Below are 20,846 nucleotides of genomic sequence, written 5' to 3'. Positions count from 1 at the left end.
AGCTTTTTCTTTTGGCTGTACTGGGTCTTAGCTGCAGCACACAGGATCTTCAACCTTGTGGCAGTGTGTGGACCCTTCAGTTGCAGCATGTGGGATCTAGTTCCCCGACCAAGGATGGAACTCGGGCCCCCTGTCTTGGGAGCATGAAGTCTTAGCCACTGGACCACAGGCAAGTCCCCCCCAGCTTTGTTTTTTTAAATCCATTTTTTTCTTACTAGATTTTGAGTTCAAGAAGACAAAACATCCAAATATTTTGAAAATATTTTCCATTTCTCATGTGTGTCTATCATCTATGAATATTTAGACTCTTAAGAATCACTTTCCTGGTCATTTCTGGCTTAGTCTGTCAATTTTCATGTTGCTGTATAAAGATTAAGTCAGGGATCACATCTATTTAGGTACAAATCAGGATTATATTTGATATTACTCACTGATACTTCAATTTTGTGTACTTTTTTTTTAAGGACAAAAAGACTCTTTAAAGTGCAAGGAGCTGTGTTAATAATAATTTGTGAAAAGGGAAAGAAAAAAAACACCTATTTTATTCTTCATACAATCTTTTCTTTCCTGTTTCTGATATTCTGAAATTTGTCTTCATATAAAGATTGAAGTTTAATTATAAAACAGCATGGGCTAGATAGGGCTTCCAGTATATTTTTGACTCCTCTGATTAGAAGTGGGTTTTGGTATGCTTTTCTTCTATTTTATGTGTTTTTAGATTTTTAATAGCGAGCAGAAATTAATTTTGCAAACAAAAATGTATGCATATTTGTTGAGAGAGAGAGAAGATTCAAGAAGGGACTCCCCAGGGGATCAGAATGAGGAAGTACAAGGGGGCTGACTCCAAGAGTTCTGTGTTCGTGTCACAGCAACTCTGTGTGTAGCCAGTCCCACCCAGTGTTTTTGGATGAGCCAGCAAAAGGTCTAGAGTACTTATGAGAAAAACAAAATACTTAAGAGCTAGGTGAGCTAGATACTTAAGGAAGCAGAAACAAAGTGAGAAAAGAAGTGGTATGACTCCACACATAATGTAGGACTGGAAAAACACCACGGGAAACCAGCTGCTGCAGAATTCTTTTTAATTTGAGACAGTGATAAGGATGAGTTTAAAGAGTGAGGAGAAAAAAAAATAAAAATAAAGAGTGAGGAGAGAAACCCATCATACCGAATGAAGGAACATCCCTGCCCAGGTGCCGTGACCTGAATGCACTAAGGGACAGGCACCAAGGAAGGTTCTGGTTGGGTCCTGCCCACAGGGGCTTTGGGACCCACCATCATGGAGATGCCCCTCCGCTCATATAAGATGAAGTTTCTGCTCTCACTCTGCCTTCAGAGATCCTACAAGAGAACTCAGGGTGTCAGGGGACTAAATGAAAACTAACTAGGGAGAGGAAGAATTTAACAATGCATGCCTGTCTTGGAGGAGATAAGAGGCTATTAAAGAGATCCTGAGAGTCTTGCTGCCACTTTTTTTCTTAAACCTTCAGCATTGGGAAAGGATGGGTGTCAGGACTCCTGGGGATTGCATTTTTAGGGACATGGGTAGTCCCTATCTATAATATGATTTTCCTTTGGAATGGAGTGGAAAAAATTTGATATTTTGAGATCAGAGAGTTGGGGGACAGGTTTTCTTTTCCTTAATTGTCTCTCTCTCTCTCTCTCTCTCTCTCACACACATACACACACACACATTTGGGCTGTACAGGATGGTTTGGTCATGTGGAGGCTGAGTGGGAAAGGACCTGAAGCAAAGATGGGATCCTTAAACATGTTTTTCAGGTGGGAGGCAACTTGTGATGGTGTCTGGCCCTTCCTATTCGCTTTTGAACTGCTTCAGGTACTCCAGCATGTCTGATTTAACTGTGCTGACTGAAGCCCGGTGGTACCAACGCATGACAGGGACGCCATCAGGCCCCACTAGAAACTTCTCAAAGTTCCAGCGAATGTCATGGACCTTCATGGGCTCCCAGAAGAGCTGACTTGATGAGCCCAAAAGATCAGAGGTTGGAGGGCAGGAGTTCTGGAGCAGAGATAGAGAAATCGACAATGTTTTTTCTGTTTCTGTGTGGTCTCGTCTTATCCCTACCCCTAGAATGTCTACTCACTTGTATGTATCTCAGTATATTAACTAATCGACATGATCCTAATGAACCATAGACATTTCAAAACATCATTACCAGTCCAATCAACAACAAAGAGTTAGTATGATAGCAAATAGAAAAGTTTATTCCTTTCTCTGTTTCTCCCTCAATCCCATGATTATATCATAGTGCTTCAAAGAAAGACTATCTTCTGTTTTTGTTTTTTTTCTTTTGGTAAGTCATAACACTTCTAAATCTTCAGTTTCGGAGAAGGAAATGGCAACCCACTCCAGTATTCTTGCCTGGAAAAGTCCATGGACAGAGGAGTCTGGTGGGCTGCAGTCCATGGGGTTACATGACTGAGCACGCGTGCATGAGGGTGGAGGGAAACGGGTTGGTAGCAATAAACTGGTAGAACTAAAAAAATAAAAATAAATCTTCAGTTTCTTTAGCTAAAAAAAAGGGGGTCCTTCTGTTCTGGGTTTCTGTGGTTCTAATACTCTATGACACTCTTTATTACCTATTTCTGTGTTTGTCTCCCTGATTAGATATGAATTCTTTCAAGGAGGAAATTATGCCCTATTAACATTTGTTAACTCATTGTATAGCACAGTTCTTGCACATAAGTAAAGATTCGATAAATGTTGAATAAATGAATCATTACCATTCAGTAAGGAAAGTTAGTCTATATTAGAGCAATCATATTTATATGTTTCTGTTACTTGAAGCTAAAGCTTCACAACAAATATTGCCACCGTCCATGAACTTATCTGAGAATTTCTTTCCAAGGAGTCCAAACTCAATCCTAGACTTGAGCCCCATGCTTTCAGGGCATTGTTTTCTACCTGACCAATTCTTGCCAGGTTTATGTTCCCTTACCTTCAGGAAGGTAAAGACCTTCTGTTCTTTTTCTCCATTCACATCACCTTTCTCAAAGAGCTGAAAATTGGGAACAAAGCCACCACCTGGACGTACATACCTACAATGAACCAGAACAATCCTGAGACCATTCAAATTAAGAAAAGAGTGGATAATAATGGCCACCACAATTTGGCCACAAAGTGAAATTAGAGATAAAGAGAGGTTGTAGACAGGGAAGATGAGGAAAGAGTGGTCTTTGGGAATCAGGACTTCATGCATATACTTTAAGGAGCCAATAGAGAATTCTAAGAAAACTGGAAGCAGGATATTCCTCAGCCATAAAGAAGAATGAAATAATGCTATTTACAGCAACATGGATGGATCTAGAGACTATCACAGTGAATTAAGTGAATTAAGTCAGAGAAAGACAAATATCATATGTTATCACTTATTTATCGAATCTTTAAAAATGGTACAAATAAACTTACTTACAAAACAGAAATAGAGTCACAGATGTGGAAAAAAATCTTATGGTTGTGTGTGCTCAGTCCTGTCAGACTAATTGCGGCCCCAGGGACTGTAGCCCACCAGGCTCCTTTGTCCATGTAATTTTCCAGGCAAGTATACTGGATCAGGTTGCCATTCCCTTCTCCAGGGGATCTTCCTGACCCAGGGATCAAACCCAGGTCCCCTGCATTGCAGACAGATCCTTTACCATCTGAGCCACCAGGGAAGTCCAATGTTATGGTTACCAAGGATAACTGGGAGATTGGGATTGACATATACACACTACTATATATAAAATAGAAAAGTAATAAGAATCTGCTGTATAGCACAGGGAACTCTATTCAATACTCTATAATGACCTATATGGGGAAAAGATCTAAAAGAGTGGATATATGTACATGTATAACTGATTCACTTTGCTATACATCTGATATTGACACAATATTGTAAACCAACTATACTCCAATAAAAAATATTTAAAAAAATTGGAAAGCAATATCTTAAGGTTAAAATTCTTGATTCATTTCTATTTCCTAGGTTTTCTCCTTTTTCATGTGCTTCTTTTTCATTAGATTTCCTGTAGTCTTATCATTAAACAACTCAAAGGTAGAGAGAATTGTTGAGCACTACCAGCAGGGCATAACTGAATTCAAGGCATCAAAATGATGTTCTTGAACCAATTAATCTGTCAATCACCCCAGAAGTCGCCAGAATGAGAAGCCTCTAGGTGGAATGTGGAAGGAAAATTCTAACAGGGTCTCATAGGGTCCCAAGCAGGCACTTACTTGAGCCCCATAAGGATCTCTGAGTTCTTTGCTGGTTCTTGTTTTCCAAATTGGTTGCAGGGAAAGCCCAACACAACTACACCAAAAGGCTTCAGCTCCTCCTGTAGTGCATTCAGTTCTGTAAGCAGAGGGTGAACAGCAAAGGGTAGCTCTATCTTGAGCAGTAAAAGACCACTAATTTATCTGTCTATCACATGAATAAGCTGAGGACTATGAAGGGAAAGATTCAAGATCACAAAGTTTGAGGAAACAGAGCAAAAGGCTAGAACACAGATTTCCAGAAACACATCCAAACAGCTGCCATTTTTTTTGTGCAGAAGTTCTCCTAAGTGGCTCCACTTCGTCATCCAATAGGAGCCCTTCTTTAAACGCACAGATTGCTTAGATTGGTGTGTGTGTGTGTATGTGTGTGTGTTGGGAGCAGGTCCCATTTGATTTTGAAGAGAAGTCAGATTTAAATACCATTGCCTTCCTTAGTTGATTGATCTAAAAATGTTTTAAGGAATGGCAAACAAAATGGACATTCTATCCCCATCCTCCCACTCTGCCCCACGGTGACACAATGTTACACTCCAGTCACCCTCCCAGGAGCACTCTTCGGTGCTCTAACCTGGGAGTTATAGAGGGAATCAGAGAAATGCTAAGTCTAGCTCCAGAGCGTTCTTTTTGTCCGGTTCCAGTGACATAAAGGTTGCCATTTCCCTGAAAGACTCATTGGGATTCTAAGGCTACAAACTCCAAACTGCTCTTTCCCACTGCCAGGAAGCTTCCCAGTGTCTGTCTGGACTTGTGCCATTATTTCCAACTTCAGTCATTTTCAGTTCAGATTTACTGACTTCATGACCAGCACCAGCCAGTCCTAATCAGACTCAGCTCTATCTTCTGGCATCTCCTCTTAGCCCTCACTCCAATTAAAGAGTGCATAGATGGTAACTACATTTCCTCTTCTCTGCCATTTGGAAGTGCCTGTGGAACCCAAGCGTATTTTTCCAGAGGCTCAAAGGTCAGTCTTCTCTCCTGTTAGCAGAAGTTACTGGTGAGAAAGATAAAATTAGCCCCTGAAAGCTAGATTCTGGCCTGGGAGTTATAGCTAGAGCTGGTTGTTCTTCTCTTGAACAGAAACAGTTTCACAGAAGATCAGTACCATACAAGTGACCTTTAACCAGACAAAACATGAACATTATTCAAATCACAAAAATGACCAAGTATCACCCTATTCTTACCAATCTAAGTGATTGCTGTTTGTCTATCCTTGCTTTATTCCTCCTACTCTGTAGATATGATTTATTAAGATACCAATCACTTCACTGTGCCCGTTTCCTCATTTCCTGACAGCATCCAATCCAGAACCAAGCTTCAATCCCTTGAACCCTTCCCCAAATCACGTAACACAAGCTCAGGTCCTCAAATAAGTCTATTAATAACATCTTACTGAGAAGCCCCATGGTTCCCTACAGTATATGCTTTCCCTCAGAACGTTGAGCAACAAACTCAAATACAGATACATTCCTGGTGGTCTTTGCTAAATCTTTGGGAGAATCTTAGTTCTCAAATCCCGAGATAATTCTCCTGGTATTTCTAAGGAGCAGAGCAGTGGCAGGATGTTGGGGATAGAGTCACATGATCACCTACCTTCCCCCAGCCCCTTGTTTCCTCCCAATAACAAATTAGCAAAACCTTCTGGAGTTAGGACTTCCCTGGTGGCTCAGACCATAGAGCGTCTGCCTACAATGCAGGAGACTCTGGTTCAATGCCTGGGTAGGGAAGATCTCCTGGAGAAGGAAATGGCAACTCACTCCAGTATTCTTGCCTGGAAAATCCCATGGACGGAGGAGCCTGGTAGGCTACAGTCCATGGGGTGGCAAAGAGTCGGACACCACTGAGCGACTTCACTCTCACTTTCTGGAATTAGACTATGGCCATCTGACAAAGCTAGTTCCAAGAGACTTGAAACACAAGTTCTTACCTGGATACTGAGCTGTCAAGCCTCAATAGGTGGCCACATTGACAAACAGGACAGGCTTGCCCGCATACTGCTTGAACTGGATATATTCCTCACCATTGAGGGTGAGGGCTCCATACTCATAGATGGTCCCTGTCACCCCCTTATAGCAATCCACCTGAAATATAATAAAAATAACCATAGCGATGCGATGATAAAGCAAATGATAATCTTTAACATCTGTGGACTTTTTGAAACTCTAAGAACTGAAGAGAATATTCCAAGTAATAGTTTTAATTACGGCTTATGCCACAGCTGGGGCTTTCCAGGTGGTTCAGTGGTAAAGAATCCGCCTGCCAAGCAGAAGACTTGGGTTCGATCCCAAGGTCAGCAAGATCCCCTGGAGAAGAAAATGGCAACCCACTCCAATATTCTTGCCTCGGAAGTCCCATGGACAGAGGAGCCTGGTGGGCTATAGTCCATGAGGTCACAGAGTCGGACACGACTTAGCGACTAAACAACAATGCCACAACTAGAATTTATACCTTCTAACTTAAAACCTTTTTTGTAATGGTGGGACAAGCACTTTATAATCATCTTTCCATTCCTGGAATCTTAATACAACTTACTGCCACCCTCCGATTGACAATTTACAGTTTACCTGCACTCTCTTCCATATCCTAACACCCCATTCCAGTCATCTTATCTCTGCAAGTATTTTTAACAGATTTTGGCAGAGTTTCTCATAACAGAAATATGTTTTACATAAATTTCTCATCCATATGTTCTCACATTGTAGTTTCCTTCCCTCAGAGCCCAGCAAATAACTTGTTCCTCCTCTAGATCCCAGAGGCATTTTCCAAAGCTTTGCCAGTAGGGGCTTATTGGTACCTACAAAATTCATCCTCAGTGCCCTTTGTTATCTCTGTGTAAAATAGGAAGCAAAGGGAACAGACTTCCTACCTACAAGCACGGCAAGGGAAAAAAGCCAACAGGATCTGGAACAAAAAACTAAAATGCCTCAACAACTTCCGGCTGGCTTTATCACATATGGATGCCACCTTGTGAACTGGGATGTAGAATCCCAAGAATACTGCAGCTTGAAAGAGCCCGATCTTTCCTTCTTGGCTTTCAGTTCTGCTCCAATTTGCTTAGGTCTGTTTGAAGAGATCAGGATACCCTAAAACACAACCTTTTATTCACAAGATAATATTCTACAGCAGAAATTCCACACCCAATTAGGCAGCAGCTGCTAACACAGACCTGGATGGCCCTCAGTGGATGCTTTTTTTTTAATTTCAGAGAAGGAAATGATCTTACTACAGCTACCAGTCTTGCTATTACATTTATAATAGATTCATGTTATATACACCATTTTACACTTCACATGAACCCAATAATAGAGCACTAGTAGTGTGGTTTGAGGACCTGCACAAGTATCATCTGAGAACAAATTAGAAAAGCATATTTGGGACTCTACTAAGACCTACTGGATCAGAAGCTTTGGAGGTGTGACCCAGTAACCTGTGCTTTAACAAACTTTCTAGTGATACTTATGTGAGTTGAAATCTGGGGATCACTGCACTACAAGTCAGGTTTTCTCCAGCTTTTAGAGAGGAAAGAAAGGGGTCGATAAAAAATATCTAACTGGCTTAACGTCACAGTGAAGCTGTGTTTTTGAATGAATATGCCTGATTTTAAACTTAAAACTTGTTGCCTCAAGTCATTTACTTGAGTCGCAACTTTGCATTCTAAGACACACATACACACCTTTAACAGGGTGCTACTGACAGCAAATGTGGACATTTTTCCTGGGGGTGGGGGAAGCATTGGGTGATTTGGAGCAGTACCAAGACTTACGAGCAAAGATCTTACTCTGATCTGAGCTCTTGCCACATCACTTCCCCTGAAATTAAAATCAGCAAGCAACTCTCCTTGCCTTTTGCCTTTTATTATTGCCTGAAAGGAAAAAAAAAAAAAAGCCCTTCTTTCCTGATTCTGGAACTCCTTAGGGCATATTTCAGCACCAGCTTCTTTTTCCACCTGCCCGAGGGTTTCAGCTTCTCCAAGAGCTGCCAGTTCAGCCTTCTTCTCAATACAGTTACCACTTCACATCTCTGTTTCCCGGACCTGCAAGAATGCCCAGTGTTCCAGACCAGGGTGGAGGGGATGGGTTCTGGGCTATCCAACGGCTACCAATAGCAAGTGGCAAAGCAGAACGCAGGGAGAGCAGCCTTCATCCTTCACCCACTTTTCCACTTTCCGCCCAGTGACCCGCCAGGCTAAGGGGAGATGATCCACATAAAGACAGGCAGTTTAGGAGAGCCTTGCCTCAGAGAACAGCAATGGCAATGGCAGATGTCAGTTAGGAAAGGCTGGGGAAATGAATCTCGTCCTTCCTAGGAGAGAAGAAGGGAGAACTCCTGGCTTCCTTGGCAGCCTAGTTCACCATCAGTGCTGGAATCCACCTGGGTTCCCTGCGGGACACTTACCTTCATCTGTTGCTGCTTTGGAGTCAGCTGAGCTAAGCCGACCAGGAACAGTGGGAAAAGACAGGAGGCCCAGAGCTGCAGGATCATGGCTCAAACTAGGAGTTCCAGGCAAGTCTCAGATCCCCAGGGATCTCAACCCCTTTTGAGCTCCCCGCAGGGACCAGTTTGAAGATTCATCCTCCAATCACAGAGAAGCATTAACACACGGGCAAACCTCCCTCCACTGTGTGATCCCTCCCCCTTCCACTTCTTCCCTCTCCCTAACATCCACCTCCCCCCTCTCTCCCACCCCCGTGAAGGCTCAGTTACCTCCCCCTAACAGGCCACCCACTGGTGGTTCTGGCACCCGTGTCCTGGCAGGTGAAGGTGGAGGCTTACCCCTTTGGAACTTGAAATACTGTCTCTACCTTCTCCAAGTGCCTGGCAGTTTCCAGGTGCCAGCTCTGCACGCAGGAAGTAAAGTCATCACCACTGAATCAGAATCTGCTTTTATAATCAAGATTCTCATGTAATTTATATGCAAACTAAAGTTTGAAGAGCATTGTCCCAGATGACTATTAATCCTTTGTCCTGTCCCCTCAAACTTTCATCACTTAGTCCACAGCACACTGTATTTTCTAACTATGAAGTCCAGCTGTGGGGGGGCCTGAGTGTCTCAGACACTCTTAAATCTGTCCCCTGGAGAAGGGCTTGTTAATGTAGGAGTAACACAAATGATGGGTACACATTCACAGGGCAAGTTATCTGGGAGAAAGCTCTAAAATATGAGTTAAGGAACTTCCCTGGAGAAGGAAATGGCAACCCACTCCAGTATCCTTGGTGGGAAAATTCCATTGACAGTGGCGTCTGGCAGGCTACAGTCCATGGGGTCGCAAAGAGTCAGACAAGACTAAGCATGTAAGCAGAAGAATCCTCCTTGGTTGCCTTGGGCTTGACTAAGCTTCATTCACTGTAAATAATCATCTCCACCCCCACTTACCCTATAAAACCATTTCTAGTAAGGTCCTAATAAGGTAACAATCTGAAATTTGTTGGAAAGCATTAATATTTGAATTGGTGAAGAGTCAGAGTTATTTCTCCCACCCATCCTCACTCCCATCAGCTCCCCTCCAGCTTTTCTCTGACAGCTCAGCTTCACTGAACTCCCCTGTTTATTGAAGTGATACCTTCTTCCTCTTCAGTTCTAAGCCCTTTTACATCCAGTCCCTTCCGTCTGCCCTGCCTCTTCCAGGTTCACACAAAAGGCTTTCTTTGCTCCTGAAACTGAACTCTGGATGGGGTTGAATTCTCATGAACTCTGTTGGAAGATAAGCTTTCTGTTATCTCAAATTTCTTCTCAAAGACCTTATAATCTGTGGCCTGCTTGCTGATATCTGATCCAGCCAAGCAGGTCCTCAGGCATTTGGAGCAGCCATGCGAAAGTGTCCTCTTCTTGACACAGGCCTACACACATTCATGAGCTCCTTAGCCTCTCACCATTCTCATTTTTAAAAATGGCTAAACCTTAGACTATGATACATACCGATGATAAGGGTATTGACTAGCTCCTTATCTCGGAAAAAGTTAATGTCTCTGTACCTTAGTTTTCTCATTTGTAAAATCAGGGTAGTAACAATGTTTACCTCCTAGGGCTGCTTTGAGAAGGGAATGTGATTCTAACTGTAGAGAACTCAGCCCAGGGCCTGAAACATTTAAGCAACTATTTATCATCCATATGTTCATCTTTTTGCATGAGAAAACAGAAGCTCATAGAGAGAGTGACATCTCAAAGGTCACAGGTTAGTAACGGTGAAATGAAAGCAAACTCTTGACTTTCACTCTGGTTCCACTGCTACTGCTAAGTCACCTCAGTTGTGTCCGACTCTGTGCGACCCCATAGATGGCAGCCCAGCAGGCTCTGCCGTCCCTGGGATTCTCCAGGCAAGAACACTGGAGTGGGTTGCCATTTCCTTCTCCAGTGCATGAAAGGGAAAAGTGAAAGTGAAGTCGCTCAGTCATGTCCGACTCTTAGCGACCCCATGGACTGCAGCCTACCAGGCTCCTCCATCCATGGGATTTTCCAGGCAAGAGTACTGGAGTGGGGTGCCATTGCCTTCTCCACATGGATCATCAATTGTTGCAACTAAATCTTCACTGTCTGAGGTGATTTACATTTGCTCTTTTTTGCAATAACTAGCCCCTGAGTGGTGAGGAGATACTTCAGAACAGACTTTATCAGTAAGTCAAATAGTCTAAAATTCCAACTGCCCAGGTTCCTATTCCAATATTCCTCATAAGCTTTTGATAACCTTGGGTCCTGGCCTTTGGCAAAGAGAATCGAAGGTACAGAACACAGTGAGCAGGAGGAAAGGAGGCAGACCTGGTCCAGTGGCTAAGAATCTGCTTTCCAATGCAGGGGACTTGGGTTGTATCCCTGTCTGGGGAACTAAGATCCCACATGCTGTGGGGCAACTAAGTCTAGACGCCAAAACTAGAGAGCCCACGCAGAACAATGAAAGATCCTGCATGCCACAACTAAGACCCAACGCAGCCAAGTAAATGAATATTTCTTTATAAAAAAGAAAGAAATGACTGATGCAAGAGCAGAGAATCTGTATTAACCAAATTTGTTACTTCCTTAATTTACTACCCCAAGCCCAAACTCTATTTAGATTTTTCACTAATTAAGCACCCAAGCCCAAGTTTCTTTGTCCTGTCAGTTCCTCACAAGTTTATTGTCTTTGTCTGAAAAGTATAAAAGCTGCCTGCTTTGACCACTTCTGAGGAAACATTTCTATAAGACCTCCTTGCATACAAATTAAACTGTTTCTTTTCCTCCTGTCAATCTGTCTTGGGTCACTTTTTTTTATTAGCCCAGCTACAGTCATTCAAGAGGGATGGGAGGAAGGTTCCTCCTCCTCACACTTCCTAGATCTTTTCCAGTCTCTCTTCTTCTACACCCAGCTTTTATTCTATGACTTTTCTAAAGGTCTGTTTTGTTGACATCACTCTTTTATTAAAAATAGTTTGATTCCTCCCTAATTCTTACACTTTCAATTTTAAATTCTCCCATGGAGCAGTCACCCTTCCTGATTTGACATTAGTTAAAATTTTCAGGTGTACCCTTCCCTCCATAAATGTTATGTTTCTGGCAGATTGAACTGTCTTCAACACTCAAAATCCATCTATTTAGGTATTAATTCTTGACCTTTGAGGTAAAATCAGGGGCAGTACTCTGGGGTCATTTTTGAAAGATTTTTTTGATACATGAATTACATGTTTTTATTTAAAATGATGCAGTGCAATTATTAAGCAAGACCTCAGAGGCCTCAGTCACAAATCAGGGTTCTGGGGAGCTTGACCAGGCCTTGAATTGGACTCAAGGTCAGTCTTGCTGCCTTTCTCAAATAGCCTAGGTAGGGCTAGGGCAGAAAAGACTGGTAGATTCAGATCAGTTTGTCTCAACCACTATTTCTTTGACCCAGTCAGGATGAAGCAGTTTAGATGACATAGAATTCTTAAGAAATGATTTGTACAAGGTTACAGGATGTTACAGGCTGAGTTATATTCTCCCCAAAAGATATATTGAAATCCTTCCTTGCAGGACCTCAGAATGTGACTTTATTTGAAAATAGGATCTCTGCCAATGTAATTAGTTAAGATGAGGTCATAACTAGAGTAGCATGGACCCCTAATCCAATATGACTGATGTCCTCATAAAAACTTGGCCTTGTAAAGGATGTCCTATAAATGGAGACAGAGCTTGGAGTTGTGCTGCCACAAGCCAGGGGATGTTTGGGCTTAGCAAAAGCTGGAAGAGGCAAGGAAGGATCCTTCCCTACAGGCTTCAGAGGGAGCATGGCCATGGTGACTCTGTGAGTTCAGACTTCTAGTCTCCAAAACTGTAAAACCATCCATTTCCATAGCTCTAAGCCACTTAGTTTGTGGCACTTTCTTATGGCAGCCCTAGAAAACTAATTCTTGCAAGTAAGTTTCAGTTCAGAGATAAGAACTGAGTTTTCTCTGATTTCTGACAAATTTCATCCATTGCTTTATGTCTACCCCACATTCACCATAAAGTTCTTTCATTCTCAATTTCTTTGATCATAAAGGAAACAAGATTCTTTATTACTTCCATACAAGCCTTCATTTTAGTTCCAGAATGAAATTATTACTTTATTAACCTGAATCTCAACTTAGTAATTCAAGCCCATGCTTGATTCTGCCTGAAATATTTTCCTGATTTACTTTATCTCCCTATGTACATGGGCCTTCCTCTCAGGACTCTAGGGATTTTCTTCTCTGCTTTGCAAAGGAAAGACATAGACTCTCATTGCAGATTTGCCACAATTTTGTAATACCATCCCTTTCATATTATAAATAATATTTTCATATCTACCACCTCATCTTGCCCTCACTATCAGAGTAGAAATTACATAGGGAAAGCATACTCTCCTCAATTGATAAATGTAAGATTTAAAAATAGAGAGTCACTTGACTTCAAATCTAACTATTTTTGTCTGTTTTAAAAATCTCCTTTGACTTCTTTAAATTCATTAACTACACATATTGGGAATTTGAGTGTGTAACAGGGAAGAACAAACCTGACTCCATATCGAGTCTATTTCTTTAAGTTCTAGACTTTGCACTCTATAGCTAATTGCCTCCTGCCCAGCCTTGCTAACTCTGTACATACGCATGTTAATCATAAAATGCATGTGGCCTGTAGCTTGAAGTATAGAGGATAGTTCCTTTTCAGAAACTCTGCCTCCCATGCCCAAACTTTAAAGTTAAACTACTTTTGCTTAGCTTGTAGGTATACTAATCATTAGAAAGATAATTTTCCCTTGCTTGGTGATCACTCATCCACATAGAGATAAGGAGTTGCAGAACAGGAAATAACATCCATTTTGTTGAATACTTATAGTTGCAACATGGCCAGCCCTTTGTTGAACAATTCAAAAACAAAGGATTACCATGTCCTCTCCAAGACCTGGCTGGCACCAAGGAGTCTGCAACAATTCATCACCTCTTGACCTCTCTCCCTCCCATTTCTTCCTCTTTGTAGCATAAAAGAAGCTTTATTCAAACCAAGCAAGAAGAGTTCTTTAGCACATTAGTCTGCCATCTTCTTGGTTTGCAGACTTTCTGAATAAAGTCTCTGTTCCTTGCTCCAACACCTTATTTCTTTACAGTTTGGCCTGCTGTGTGATGAGCAGTATGAGCTTGGACTTGGTAACAAGATGAATGATGGTATGCTATACTTCCCTTTTTGTCACATTTTTATCCATATTTGTGTCTACTATTGCTCCATCCTTGAGGACACCTTGGATTCAGGCTGGCTATGGCCCTAATCCTGAGTCTTTGTTAAGGCAGCTGGCCCTGAAGCAAAGTACTCCTGTAGGCTCTGCCCCTATTGTCCAAATTTCTACCTCATCTGCTCCAAAAAATAATTCTAGGGCCTGGTGAAACAAAAGGGATAATGTGTACAGAAGAATGTGTACTGTCCCAGGTAAGGCCCAAGTCCATTATTTCTACCTTAATGTACCAGGGAGGTGCCACTGCGTCCATGCACAGCCATGGGCATCTGAGACCCCACAGCACCCATAGGAGCCAAGCAACTCCTTTGGCCTCAGAATCAGACACCCCCACAGGCGTAGTCCCAAAGCTTCTGTGACTCAGGCCTTGTTACTCCCACAGAAGGAAAGAATATGCCCATCTCATCAATACTGCAAACCACAATCCAACAGTTAACCTTTGGGGTAGGGGTTTGGACTGAAAGATGACTGCCTTCATACTCTTTCACATTTAATAGTCTCATCTCAGGAGATTCAGTTCTCTTGGTCATCTAATTTGACCAATTTTCACCTTGAGAAGACTGAGGAGTGGGAATATTGATCCAGAAAACTCTTAAAATTTTAGTGCTCAAGTACTGCAGTTTCCTTATTCATGTATGGAAAGGCAGAGGCCCAGAAACTGGAGTAATTGAAACTTCTGACTTGGGAAAGCCTCTTTCAGTGGACCATGCTTGGTCAAGCGAGGGGCAACTGAAAGAAGTGGGCCAAGCTTGACATCTCCCATTTGACCTTTTTTTTTTTTTGCCTCACCGAACCCGTAGGGGGGATCTGAGAGTCTGTGCCCCCTGCAGTGGAAATGAGGAGTCCTAACTGCTGTACCACCAGGGAAGTTCCTCCCATTTGTTTCTTACTTACAACTGTTCAACACTAGCTGGTAGGTTCCTGCACTTCTCAACTGATCTCAGTGCCAACTCTGTCTACTCCCTGAACAGCCTCAGGAAGAAAAGTCAGTAGAAATGAGAGATGCTAGGAGTAATTTGGTCCCAGAGATAGAATGGGAAGGGGAGGGATAAAGAGAGACGGGAGATAAAGGAAAAAAAAGAGAGAGGGGAAAGAACAAAGTATGAAGGAGAACTAACATGCACTGACTCCCTTCTTATTCTGTATCAGGCATATTTATACAGATTTTATTAATCATCACCAACATAACCATAAGGTTAATATTTTCTCCATTTTATAAATATGGATATGAATACAAAGTAGAAATAGTTAATTTTCCTAAGTTACAGATCAGTGTCAAACTGGAACTCACATTCAAGTGTGTTCTGATCACAAATCCAAACTCTGTAGTAGCCTAAATAATAGCATCCAAAGATAACATATTTTAATCCCTGGAACTGGTAAATGTTATTTTATATGGCAAAGATTTTGCTGATGTAATTAAGTAAAGGATTTTGAGATGAAGGGATCATCCTGGATTATCTGGGTGGGCCCTAAATATGATCACATGTATTCTTAAGAGGAAAGCAGATGGAGATTTTACTATAGAAGACAGAGGAGATGGAAGCTAGAGGTTGGACTGATGCCAAAAAGGAGTCACAAACCTCCTTTTCTATTTTCTATAACATATTCCTTATTTCCTTCTGATTTTTTACCAGAAGCACCCTTGAATATCATATTTCTACCAATAGTTAATTCAAAGCATTCTAGACTTTTCCCATCATGTATTTCAAAATTATTCCAGCCTCAACCCATTTACCAATTCCAAAGCCACATCAATATTTTTAGGTGTTTGTTATAGTAGCACCCTGCTTTTAGGTACTAAAATCTGTATTAGTTTCCTTTGGCTGCTGTAAAAAGTTACCACACAGCTGATGACTTAAAAGAGCAAACCTTTAGTCTCTCATAGGTTCCAGAGGCCAGAAGTCCAAAGTCAGTTTCATTGGACCAAATTAAGTGGGGCCTCTAGGGGAGAATCTTTCTTGCTTCATCCAGTTTCTGGGGCTTCTGGCTTTCCTTGGTTTGTGGTTTGCATCACTGTAATCTTTGCCTTCATGGCCACATTGCCTTCTCTTTTTCTGTCTGTAGTCTAATCTTTCTCATAAAGCACTTGAGAACTGGCAAGATGATAATGGACTATGAAGCCAATTGTGCAAAAAAAGAAACTAACACTATAACATTTATTTTCTCAAGAAGGGCTAGTATCTCTGCAGGTAGACTTGAGTTTCTGATTTGAAGGCCTCCTGTGTCTAGGAGGTCTGTAATTCTCCAGAGATCAATTTGGTGTTCAACAGTTCAATTCAATTCTGACACCAACTCCTAACTCTTCACAGTTTAAAGGTCCAGTTTCACAAGACTGCCCCTACTTCAGGGACCTCTTGTAAATTCCAGCCTGAGAGCATCCATCTACTAATTGGTTAACTATAAATCAGGGAAAAAGAGAAGCTAAAGGCAAAGAAGAAAAGGAAAGATACACCCATTTGAATGCAGAGTTCCAAAGAATAGCAAGGAGAGATAAGAAAGCTTCCTCAGTGATCACTGAAAAGAAATAGAGGAAAACAATAGAATGGGAAAGACTAGAGATCTCTTCAAGAAAATTAGAGATACCAAGGGAACATTTCATGCAAAGATGGGCACAGTAAAGGACAGAAATGGTATGGACCTAACAGAAGCAGAAGATATTACGAAGAGGTGGCAACAATACACAGAACTATACAAAAAAGATCTTCAGGACCCAGATAACCACGGTGGTGTGATCACTCACCTAGAGCCAGACATCCTGGAATGAGAAGTCAAGTGGGCCTTAGAAAACATCACTACAAACAAAGCTAGTGGAGGTAATGAAATTCCAGTTGAGCTATTTCAAATCCTAAAAGATGATGCTGTGAAAGTACTGCACTCAATAGGCCAGCAAATTTGGAAAACTCAGCAGTGGCCACAGGACTGGAAAAGGTCAGTTTTCATTCCAATCCCAAAGAAAGGCAATGCCAAAAATGTTCAAACTACCACACAATTGCATTCATCTCACACACTAGCAAAGTAATGCTCAAAATTCTCCAAGCCAGGCTTCATGAGTATGTGAATCATGAACTTGCAGATGTTCAAGCTGCTTTTAGAAAAGGGAGAGGAACCAGAAATCAACAATGCCAACATCCGCTGGATCACCGAAAAACCAAGAGAGTTCCAGAAAAACATCTGCTTTACAAATGACTATGCCGAAGACTTTGACTGTGTGGGTGACAACAAACTGTGGAAAATTCTTAAACAGATGGGAATATCAGACCACCTTACATGTCTCCTGAGAAATGTGTATGCAGATCAAGAAGCAACAGTTAGAACTGGACATGGACTGGTTCCAAATCGGGAAAGGAGTACATCAAGGTTGTATATTGTCACCCTGCTGATTTAACTTCTATGCAGAGTACATCATGCAAAATACCGGGCTGGATAAAGCACAAACTTGAGTCAAGATTGCCAGGAGAAATATCAATAACTTCAGATACGCAGATGACACCACCCTTATAGCAGAAAGTGAAGAAGAACTAAAGAGTCTCTTGATGAAAGTGAAAGAAGAGAGTGAAAAAGTTGGCTCAAAACTCAACATTCAGAAAACTAAGATCATGGCATCTGGTCCCATCACTTCATGGCAAATAGATGGGGAAACAATGGAAACAGTGACAGACTTTATTTTTCTGGGCTCCAAAATCACTGCAGATGGTGACTGCAACCATGAAATTAAAAGACACTTACTCCTTGGAAGAAAAGCTATGCCCAACCTAGACAGCATATTAAAAAGCAGAAACATTACTTTGCCAACAAAGGTCTGTCTAGTCAAAGCTATGGTTTTTCCAGTAGTCATGTCTGGATGTGAGAGTTGGACCATAAAGAAAGCTTTTGAATTGATGCTTTTGGGCTGTGGTGTTGGAAAAGACTCTTAAGAGTCCCTTGGACAGCAACGAGATCCAACCAGTCAATCCTAAATGAAATCAGTCTCGAATATTCATCGGAAGGACTAATGCTGAAGCTGATACTCCAATACTTTGGCCACCTGATGCGAAGAGCTGACTCATTGGAAAAGACCCTGATGATGGGAAAGATTGAAGGCAGAAGGAGAAGGGGATGACAGAGGGTTAGATGGTTGGATGGCATCACTGACTCAATGGACATGAGTTTGAGTAAGCTCCGGGAGTTGTTGATGGACAGGGAGGCCTAGCGTGCTGCAGTCCATGGGGTCGCAAGGAATCAGACATGCTGAGCAACTGAACTGAAATCAGGGTTTCCCTGGACCCTCTCCTCACTTTTGATAATTTACTAGAATGACTCCCAAAATTTGGGAAATCACTTTACTCAGATTTACTGGTATATTGTAAAGGATACAACTCAGGGATAATCAAATGGAAGAAATGCAAAGCAAGGTATGGGGGGTATGTGGATATCCCTCTCTAGGTATGTCATCCTCCCAATACTTCCAGGGTTTATCAACCAGGAAGCTCTCAAACTCTGTCATTTAGAGTTTTTTACAGAGCTTTCCTACAAAGGCATGATTGATGAAATCAGTGACTATGAGTAATTGAATCCATTCTCCTGGCCTCCATTCCTTGGAGGGAGGGTGCGGCTGGATGTTTTAATTCTCTAATAACAACCTGGTCTTCCTCTCTATGACAAATATAAGCTATAACTCAGCTATAACAAACCTAGACAGCATATTAAAAAGCAAAGACATCACTGGGCCAACAAAGATCCATCTAGATAAAGCTATGGTTTTTCCAGTAGGCATGTATAAATGTAAAAAGGGCTGAGTACCAAAGAACTGATGCTTGTAAACTGTGGTGATGGAGAAGATGCTTGAGGGTCCCTTGGACTGCAAGGAGATCAAACCAGCCAATCCTAAAGGAAATCAACTCTTAATATTCATTGGAAGAACTGATGCTGAAGCTGAAGCTCCAATACTTTGGCCATCGATGCGAAGAGTCAACTCATTGGAAAAGACTCTGATGTTAGGAAAGATTGAAGGCAAAAGGAGAAGGAGGTAGAAGAGGATGAGATGGTTAGATAGCATCACCAACTCAGTGGATGTGAATTTGAGCAAACTCTGGGAGATAGTGGAGGACAGAGGAGCCTGGTGTGCTGCAGTCCATTTGGTGGCAAAGAGTTGGACACAACTTAGCAACTGAACAATAACAACAAAGTAAATGTATTATGAAGACTGTGTAAACATATTTCTCTTTATATATTTAGATAGTAATATCTATTTGTGTTCAAATATACCAGTGATATAACATATAATTATATAATTTGTAAAAAATTAATAACAGAAGCCTCAGTTAAATAGAGCTGGGAAACCAGAAGGGGGAGCTCTCACATTCTGTGGCCACAGCAGACCCCAGCAGGAAGAAGAAAAACTTTTCTGGCAATTGAACTCAGCCAATGAAAAGCCATGGACTCTTTGTTTACTGTAGCCCTTCCAACTTCCTTTTCCTCTCTATAAAAATTAATCTCTTTTCCATGCCTGTGGGGACTTGCACGTGGCTTGCCATAGTTGCAAATCCTGAAATGCAATTCTTTGCTCATCTTGAATAGACTCATCTTTGCTGGAGAAGTATCTGGCAGCCTATTTGTTTCAGAACAACTCATATTTGAAACTCACAGCAAATTAAGAAAACGAGACCTTTTCAACCTTATAAAGAGTATATAGCAAGTAATCATTACCCCTTGAAATAATGTTCAAGGAAAGAATCTCTGCTACTACTTTAATTCAATATTGTATTGGCAAAACTGGACAGTGAATTGAAGGCAAAAAAAAAAAAAAAGAAATTAAATGTACAAAGATTAGAAACAAATGAAACTACTGTTAGCATACCTTGTAAAAGTGAGTCAGTCAGCTGTCTCCTGCTCTAGACTCTGTCCATGGAATTCTCCAGCCAAGAATACTGGAGTGGGTAGCCATTTCCTTCTCTAGGAGATCTTCCTGACCCAGGGATTGAATCCTAGTCTACCTGCGTTGCAGGCAGATTCTTTACCGTCTTAGCCACCAGAAAAACCTACCACCTTGCAACCATATAGTTTAAAAAGAAACGAGCAATAAATTATTATGTGAATTTAACAAAGTTGTTAGATAAAACATCAATACAAATTTTATTATATTTCTGTATATTTTCATAAACCATTAAAAATAAATCTAATACTTATTTAGTATTTATTTTAATTTAATTAAAATAACATAAAAATAATCAAATACCTACTAGTAAACTCAACAAAAGATGTACTAGATCTGTATGATGCAAAATATGTCTTAATTGCCACAATTTTCAAGAGCTCTAGGTTAATTTTGAGGTATATCATTAGGAGAGTAAACAATGTAAAAATGTCAATTCTACCCAAACCATTCTATAGATTCAATACAATCTCAACCAAAATCCTAACAGACATTCCTGAGGAATTTGAAAAAGATGCTTAAGAAACTTTAGTGTATTAAAAAAAAAAAAGATACTGAAGTGTAAATGGTCAAAAATAGTCAAGGGACTTCCTGGGTGGTCCAGTGGTTAAGAATTTGCCTTGCAATGCAGGGATCATGGATTCCATCCCTGATCTGGAAGCTAAGATCCCACATGCTGCAGAGAAAATAAACCTGTGCACCACAACTACTGAGCCCTCACGCTCTAGAACCTGTGCTCTGTGAGGAGAGAAGCCACCTCATGGAGGAGACCACGAACCCCAATGGAGAGTAGCTTCCTCTGTCTTTAACTAGAGAAAGCCCACACACAACCATGAAGAGCCCCTGCACCACAACAAAGATCCAACATGCCAAAAAATAAAACTAATAATAATAACATTTTAAAAAATAGTCAATACAAAAAAATAGACACTTTTGAAGAGGGTGGGAGAACTTGCTTTATAAAATA

General features: G+C 41.2%; 2 protein-coding genes across 3 annotated transcripts in view; one reads left to right on the top strand and one right to left on the bottom strand.

Annotated features, from left to right (window-relative positions):
- Positions 1 to 20,846, top strand: part of GPX5 (glutathione peroxidase 5) — a 52,045-nt gene that overhangs the window by 15,040 nt on the left and 16,159 nt on the right. The window contains exon 2 of one of the 2 annotated variants that reach the window (XM_081523124.1): positions 8,580 to 8,776. The exons of the other annotated variant lie outside the window; for it this stretch is intronic. The gene's annotated coding sequence lies outside the window, so the exon portion shown is untranslated. The remainder of the gene's footprint in view (positions 1 to 8,579; positions 8,777 to 20,846) is intronic. 2 annotated transcript variants of the gene reach the window in all.
- GPX6 (glutathione peroxidase 6) lies at positions 1,063 to 8,755 on the bottom strand. Its single transcript, XM_081523121.1, has 5 exons — positions 8,669 to 8,755; positions 6,201 to 6,354; positions 4,235 to 4,352; positions 2,961 to 3,060; positions 1,063 to 2,020 (listed from the first exon to the last, which is right to left on the bottom strand). Exons 1-5 carry the CDS (start codon positions 8,753 to 8,755, stop codon positions 1,814 to 1,816), a joined length of 666 nt encoding a protein of 221 aa, XP_081379247.1. The 3' UTR covers positions 1,063 to 1,813.

This window comes from Giraffa tippelskirchi, chromosome 8, assembly GCF_054371585.1.
Source record: "Giraffa tippelskirchi isolate mGirTip1 chromosome 8, T2T-mGirTip1v1.2.pri, whole genome shotgun sequence".
Taxonomy (NCBI): domain Eukaryota; kingdom Metazoa; phylum Chordata; class Mammalia; order Artiodactyla; family Giraffidae; genus Giraffa; species Giraffa tippelskirchi.
This window is presented reverse-complemented; position numbering and strand designations above follow the sequence as displayed.